Genomic DNA, 8,466 nt, shown 5'->3' on the forward strand with positions numbered 1-8,466 from the left:
GCCAGCCCCGTGAGCACTGCTCCTCCCATCCCCAAGTTCTCAAATTGGACACCCTTGTCATTCCCATTCATTTGCCCCGAATCGGACTCAGGAGGTGCAGGAAAAACCTCCAAAAAAGTACAGTCAAATTAACCCGGGTTCGATTTTTCCCTGGAAAAATCAATTACATGGGGATCAGATCAGAATTCCAATGGGAACGAAATAGGAGCAATGAGGATTGAATGTGTGCTCAAATGGGAACTATGCCCCCATAATCTGAGTCTTGATCTGCTTTATAAGCCGGTGGGAATAGGGCCTTGGGCTGCTTCAGAGATGTGGTGGTGACATTTAGCCTCTGTCTCAGTTGTCTGAATAAATATGACAAGAATGCTCTTAAAAGGCAAGACATTCCACCATGCTGTATTGTCCAAAGGCAAGTCCACTGGACAGCCAAACCCAACTAATACAAATACTCCTCAATCCATATGGCATACCAAAAAGTTCACACTGAAAGGAATGGAGCTTTGCTAGTATGTGTTTAAAATAATTAATTCTAGAGCATATTTTCTCAATCATCACTGTGCTGACCTTCTAGAAACTGACCGTTATGTTCCTTTTTACCACTGCCTTTGCTTTAATGAACATTTAATGAACAAAACACACTGCCTTTCAATGCTGGGTTGACATTTCATGAACTATGGAAGAACTGTAGATTTAGAATTGAATTGAAAAGTATGAATTCCTCCAAACCCCCATTAAGAACTTGCATCTAATACAGTACTACGCCATGGATAGTCTACTGCTGGTCTGTCTGTACTGTACTTTGTCTTTTAAATTAGCTACAATCCACTCTGCAGGGTTCTGTCCTGCAAAAAAGGTTGCAAAGATATTAAATAATAACATTAGCCATGAATAATAAACAAGTGAACAACAAGTGACCACCCACTCAAGTCTTTATTTAGAATTTCCCCTGCTCTGCAATGAAAAATAACTTTTCCTTTTAGGACAACTGCTCCAAGTACTTGATCGTTCTCTTTTCTTTGATTCCCCCCGTTCTGACAACTTTGAAATGAGACCTGTAGATAGTATTCAAAATGCAGTCATATTTTCTATTTATACACAACATATTATAATACTTACCATTTTATATCCAATCTCTTTTTCTATATTTATTTAATAATAAATAATTACTAGCATTAATTTCTGCTTCATCTGCAATACAGAAATATTTAGGTTTTACACCACTTTAACTGCCATGGCTCAATGTTATGGAATCTTTGGATTTATATTTTGTTGTGGCACGAGAGCTCTCTGATAAGGAAGGTTAAATATCTCACAAAACTGTAATTCCCAGAATTCCACAGCATTGAGCCATGGCAGTTAAAGTGGTGTAAAACCAAAATATTTCTGCAGTGTGGATGCAGCCCCTGACTCTTTAACCAGAGCACTGTGATTCAAGAACTGCACCAGCTACGCTTCTTCCTATTCTACGTCTACTAACATCATGGGGAAAAAATCATTATATTCAGCTATTTCTATGTTGGTTCTTCGGGGGTGACAGAGTATAGTCATTGTACAACATTATGGCAGAAGACAGCAGACATAAAAACAAAGTATGTCACAATATAATGCAATGCAATAATATAGTAAAATACAATTAAACACACACAAACAGAAGAGCAAACAAACCATTAAAATGCACTTCAAAGTATTATTCTGGCTTATTTGCTTGTCTGTAAATTTTAACATGGCATTAAATGTTAGTGTCAGTTAAGCTTAAATGGAGATAGGTCACCATCACAAAGAATGCCCTCCACCTACTTCTTACACAATTAACTTCTTTCCCTGGCAAAGGAACTTGAAACTGTGCTGTCACAATTAATTCAATATAAAAGTAGTTTGAACTACTATTCTAATGCCTTCTGTGTGGCAATTCAGTGTCACTAAAAGCATGTGAACCCAAGCTAGACTCAAATAGCATTTTGATGACATGTAGACTATTCATATGCTTTGGCATCACAGCCACCACCCTCCTCTGTTCCCTGTCCGCATTCACCTGTCCTTTAATGATTGGCTTTGCTCCAATGGCTTTTTGCAGCTGTTTGACTTCCTCTACTGGTCCAGTAATGAGAGAGGTCCCAGTGTCAACAATAGCTTCACAGCCATCTTTGCACACTGTCAGGCCACTGGGAACTTTAATCCTGTAACAGGAAGACAATTCTGTGGTTAGGGAATAGAAATTAGCTTACTGAGTCTTCATTAGATAGACAGGTATGTGGATATTTTGGACAGAGAGTTTTATTTTAAAATGACTACATGTACATGTTGACATTACATCTCTCCAGTGCATATAGCAGGGAGATGTCTCAGTGATACCAGTGACATTCCTCTCACACTGTTATTACGCATTGGGATTCGTGTCCCACACATAGCAGAAGCAAACAGGCATCAAAAGAATGGAATTATGAACAGGGACCTTCTGGTTTTCCACAGCCTGATGATTTAGAATTCAACTGAATATTTGGATTTTGCCTCCTTCAATCAGCCTTCTTTGATTTCATGACTTCTGGAGTACAACCCCCATTTCCTGCAGAGAATGATCAGTCTTGGTTGGATCTTAAAAGGAATTGTGATACAATATACTGGAGCAAGCTTATTTTCTGGTGCTCTGAGACCAAGACACAAACCAATGAATTTAAATCACAAAGAAAAAAAAAATCCACTTAAACTTTAGGAAGAACCTCTTGTTGGTAAGAATGTTCAGTAGTGGAAAATACTATCTTGGAGGATAGTGGAATCTCATTATTATTATTATTATTATTATTATTATTATTATTATTAACCTTTATTTATAAAGCGCTGTAAATTTACACAGCGCTGTACATACAATCTTTTTAATTGGACAGTTCCCTGCCCTCAGGCTTACAATCTAAAAAGATACGACACAAAGTGAGTGGTGGTGGGGAAGGGGCCTCTCTAGTAGGATAATACATATAAAATACATAGCAATATAGGAAATGATTCAATAAAACAGGCAACAAAAGAACATCAAATAGCAAGTGACAATTATGCAATGCCTGGGAACGCTGCCCTGAACAGGATGGTCTTCAACTCCGTTTTGAAGCTGGTTAAAGAAGTGATGGCTCTTGTTCGCGGGGAAGTCCTTCTTTGGAGGACTTTGTTTAAATCCAAATATCCAGCTGAATTCAAAATCATCAGGGTGTGGAAAACCAGAAGGTGGTTTTCTACAGTCCCTGTTCATAATTCCATTCTCTTGCTGCCTGTTTGCTTGTGCTATGTATGGGGCACGAATCCCAGTGTGTAGAAACAGTGTGTGAGGAATGTCACTGTCTGAGAGATCTCCCTGTTGGAATGGCCAACTTTTGGTACTCTTTCAGTTTATTTGCCTCTGTGACAGAAGGTTAGACTAGCTGCCCCTTGTGGCCCTTTCAAACTCTATGATTCTATTTTTGGAAGGCTGGCATATAACGTACTAAGCATTAGGGAATGGGATGGAGTGGGGGAATTACAGGGAGATACATGATCAAGTTGAAGAACTCCTCTCCCTGCACATGGTGCCCCCCCAAAAAAAACACCCTTTTTCCTTGCTCCCTCCTGAACCCCTACTCAAGTCCCATCTTGTGCTACAAAGTTTCTGCTCCAGGTGATTGCAATTCTGAACAGGAACACTTCTGTTAGGGGCTTAGGATATGCTGGGGAAATGCCAAGCTGAAGATGCCATCAAACATGTGTTGTGTTATCTCATGCTAATACACTATAAACTTAAGTGTGTATCTGTGAAATTCCAGGAAAAAAACACAACTCACTTATCCATATGGACCTGCCAATATGCTTTGCGAGTGACATTCACCCAGTTGAAGTCTCCAGTGTAATATTTTGGATCTGTTCCTCCAAAAAGCAGTTCCCCTCCAGGTGTTGATGTTGGATCCCTAAAAGAGGTGATGCATAAATGCAGAAGCAAAACATCCAAGCCAAATAAGGGAGAATGGGGGGTGGGGAGAGATTTTCCCAGCCTCAGCAATATGCTGGAGTGACTGTGGTACTGGAAAGGAAGGGGCACAAATAAAGACTAACGAGTTATACATTATGTAGGAGACTTAGCACAAGTCCATAAATCTAAGGTAGACAACATCATTCTTACTGCATAACCTGCTCAAATACTAAGTATTGTTACTAATAGGTATGCTCAAACTGTACTCAGTGGGGCTTATTCCTAAGTAAACATGCTTCTGGCTGGATACAAAGTCTGTCATTTATCACATACACTATGTTCTTCTGAAGAGCATGTATTGTCTTACATAAGATTTCCCATCAAAGTAGTTTAAAGAGATGCTTTATGAGCCATTAGAGACTATTGTGAGTTTGCACCTGTGTTGTGCTCATACTGTAGCTTCCTGTGCAGTTTCACAGGTATGGGCTTACTCTCTGGTAGGGAAAAACTTTGGTCTTCTAGATTCAGTCATAATGAGGTAAATTCACTGGAACAGAAGGACCTTTTCCTTATGCTATAAACATTAGCCATACAGCAGAGAAGGGATCCTAAATTCATACAGCAAAGTTTCATTCTGTCAGAACTACCCTCACCTGTTTAGATAAAATGAAAATAAGTTCCTAGGCAATAGCTGTTGTTCCATTACATTATCAAAGAAAGGAGTAACGTTTTTCACAGAGATCTTGGGAAATGCCAAGCCAAGGATGCCATCAAACTTAGCAGCCGTGAATGTGATGCCAGGCTCCGAGGTAGCTTCACCAAATAATTGCTTCTTGACAACCATGTCACCGATCTGAGAGAAAGAAAAAGGAAGTAAGGAGCATTTAAGTCATTGCTGGAAGAGAAAAAATATTCTGGTAATGATGAAATAAAAATCCAAATTGATTGACAAAATGAAGATTAAACCCTTTTAGAAAAGAACTCCAGCATCTTCCCTCAACACATGCCATGTAAAGACAATTGGAAAAGAGGTGTCTTGAAAGTCAGGCACAATACTGGATGTGTGTAAGCTACAGGAAAGTAAATGCTGGTGTACAGCATAAAATTGCCACATTTGCCTTGGTTAATGACAACAATAAAGCAAAGATAAAAACTACCAATGTGAAACACAGAACTAGACAGAGAACCATATACAGTGGTACCTCGGGATACGAAATACCCAGGTTACGAAATTTTCGGGATACGAAAAAATCCCATAGGAAAACATTGTTTCGGGTTACGAATGTTTTTTCGGGTTACGAAAAAACTTTTGGTGCTTTTTTCGGCTTTTTCGCACGGAATCGCGGCTTTTCCCCATTAGCGCCTATGGCAATTCGGCTTACGAAGGCTTTTCGGGTTACGAACGGTGCCACGGAACGAATTAATTTCGTAACCCGAGGCACCACTGTACTTGCTAAAAAGTTTTACAACTACTCTGAAATCTGAGAGATGTAGGATTGTATAATCAAAGTTAGAGGAGGTCATAAGGGTCATCTATTCTAAGCCTCTGCCATGCAGGAATACATACTCTTGAAAGATGCTCATCCAACCTGTGTTTAAACAGCTCCAAAGAAGGTGAGTCGACACCCTCTGAATCAATCAAGAACTGTCAAACAGTTCTTATAGTAAAAAACTTAGTGTTTAGGCACAATCTTTTTTCTTGTCACATGAATCTACTGGTTCTTGTTCTAGGCTCTGGAGCAGCAGAAATCAAGCTCACTCCATCTTCTACAGGACATCTCACTAGATATTTAAGGACAATTATTATGTCACCTCTCAGTCTTTGCTTTTCCAAGCTAAATATACCCAAGTCCCTGAGTTAGTTACTGAACTTCCACAGGTAGAAAATTCCAAAATTTAACCACTGTGGTAAAGGTATTCCTTTTAGCTGCTACTATCCATATTTGCTTCAAAGATGCAAGTGAGGTCAGATCAACTAGGACTACTCAGATGGCATGCCATGCACCCTTCAGACAGATCAATCCCACACCGCTAACATGAATTAAGATAGATTGCTGCTTCTACACTTGAAATTATGATTAGATAGCTAAGACTCATAATCTCACTCTAAAATTTGGTTTGATTTATTCCTCAAATATCTTCCTCCTTGTCTATCACTATTCTGGATCTACTGCTGTGTTTGAAGAGAAAGCAAAAGAAAAACTAACAAATTGTCCATGAATGCAATATGATGCCATCCCATAGAGGTAATTTTAGTAAAATATGCTTATATGCAGACTATCTCAAAAACATTCCTTTTGCTTAGACTTTGACAAAATTCTTTAGAGGTACAGGGCTTAGCAGAAGGTGTTTTCAGAATTGAGATTCAGTGACTGGGGCTCGGCACTGTGAGAGGACTCAATAAGGGAGACTTGGAAGGGAAAAACACCATTAAATGCTAGGAAATAAGAGATATACTCCAGTGTTCTTGTGGAAAAAAATAAATGACAGTGCTAGAAATTCTGGCTACGATACTAGAAAGAGGGAAACAGAAGAATTAGCTCATGAAGAACAGTTTATATGCAAAACATGTCAGCTGTACAAATAAAAAAGCCCTTTCCATAACAACATAGCTTAAACATGCATATTTTCCCCCAAAAGAACACCAGAGTATACTTCTTATTTTCTAACATTTTGGTTTTGCTACTTCCTTCAACACTAGTTAGTTCAGGTGGATGATGACCGTTTCGTTGAAGACCACAATTTCTGGAAAAGGAGAAGGATTCAAGATATGTGCCCAAGGAAATAAACAATGGTCCAGAGAACTGTATCGGGGTACAAATTGTTGACTATGGATGAGAGCACTGCTGGGTATTTTTCTAAATTCAGAAGAAATGCGGTAAAGGCCAAGAAAGAAAAGGTACATCTCTTCGGGAAGGTACGGTTTCATCATCTCTGAAACAGGCTATTGTAAAGCCTCTATTGAAGAAACCTTCCCTTGATCCCCTATCTATGACTAACTATAGACCGGTCTCCCTGTTACCATTCTTGGGCAAGGTGATTGAGAGGGCAGTCGCCTCTTAGCTCCAGGCGGTCTTGGATGAAACCGATTATCTTGACCCATTTCAAACTGGCTTCAGGACGGGTTACGGAGTTGAGACTGCCATGGTTGCCTTAGTCGATGACCTCCGTCTGGTCACTGACAGGGGTAATATAACTCTGCTGGTGCTCTTAGACATCTCAGTGGCCTTCAATACCATCGACCATGGTATCCTTCTGGAACGCCTGAGAGAACTGGGTATCGGGGGCACTGTGCTCCAGTGGTTCTGGTCCTATCTCTCGGGAAGGTTCCAGATGGTGAGGCTGGGGGACAGTTGCTCTCATAAAAGAGAGCTTACATCAGGTGTCCCTCAGGGCACCATTCTGTCCCCCATGCTATTCAACATTTACATGAAGCCGCTGGGAGAGATCATCCGGAGCCATGGGGCGCGGTGTTATCAGTACGCTGATGACACCCAGATCTATCTCTCCATGGCTCCGACTGATACAGTGACTAAGGATGGTATCTCTCCTCTGGACGCCTGCCTGGGGGCAGTAATGGACTGGATGAGGAAAAACAAACTCAGACTGAATCCAGAGAAAACAGAGGTACTCATGATAGGTTCCCCTGGCCCGGGCAGGGAAATTTGTCATCTTGTCCTAGATGGGGTTAAACTTCCCCTAAAGGACACAGTTTGTAGTTTGGGAGTTCTCCTGGATTCATTTCTACAATTATCATCTCAAGTAGATGCGATGGCCAGGAGTGCTTGGTACCAGCTTCGGCTGATACGGCAACTACGTCCCTGTCTGGACTGAGGGGACCTAGAAAATGTAGTACATGCACTGGTAACCTCCCGTTTGGATTTCTGCAACGCGCTCTACATGGGACTACCTTTGCATCAGGTTCAGAAACTTCAATTGATCCAAAATGCTGCAGCCAGACTGATTACGGGGACAGTGAGATCTGCCCACATAACATCTGTTTTAAAATCTCTTCACTGGCTGCCAATTCGTTTCCGGTCCTAATACAAAGTGTTGGTTATTAGCTTTAAAGCCCTAAATGGCTTGGGCCCAGGTTACCTGAGGGAACGCCTCTCTCTGCATAATCCTTCCCGCACAGTCAGGACAACAGGTAAATTATTACTCGGTCATCCTAAGGTGAGATTGGCGACTACCCAGCAAAGGGCTTTTACAGCTGTAGCGCCTTCTCTCTGGAATGCTTTACCAGATGAGATCCACCTTAGTGGAACGGTGGAAGCCTTTAAAAAGGCACTAAAAACCTACCTCTTCCTACAAGCGTACCCTAATAAGTTTTTCCTCCCGATTGTCTATGGTGTATATATACTGGAATCTTAATAATTGCCGAACTGTATGCTGTATGTTGTAAATATTTGATTTTAGACTGTAAGCCATTTTAATATTTCCCAAATTTTTAAATATGTCATTGCTTGTAATGTATTTATCTTACATGTTGTACATCGCTTTGATCCTGGGAAAAGCGGTCAATAAATAAACAA

The 8,466-nt window shown here is 40.5% G+C and overlaps 1 protein-coding gene across 1 annotated transcript in view; it reads right to left on the minus strand.

Annotated features, from left to right (window-relative positions):
- The window catches only part of CTSD (cathepsin D), a 53,105-nt gene that overhangs the window by 4,694 nt on the left and 39,945 nt on the right, over window positions 1-8,466 (minus strand). Inside the window, exons 5-7 of the mRNA XM_042479463.1 lie at window positions 4,585-4,784; window positions 3,807-3,929; window positions 2,036-2,180 (exon numbers count right to left, since the gene is read on the minus strand). Coding sequence (XP_042335397.1) covers window positions 2,036-2,180; window positions 3,807-3,929; window positions 4,585-4,784 — 468 coding nt within the window. The remainder of the gene's footprint in view (window positions 1-2,035; window positions 2,181-3,806; window positions 3,930-4,584; window positions 4,785-8,466) is intronic.

Source organism: Sceloporus undulatus, chromosome 1 (assembly GCF_019175285.1).
Source record: "Sceloporus undulatus isolate JIND9_A2432 ecotype Alabama chromosome 1, SceUnd_v1.1, whole genome shotgun sequence".
Taxonomy (NCBI): domain Eukaryota; kingdom Metazoa; phylum Chordata; class Lepidosauria; order Squamata; family Phrynosomatidae; genus Sceloporus; species Sceloporus undulatus.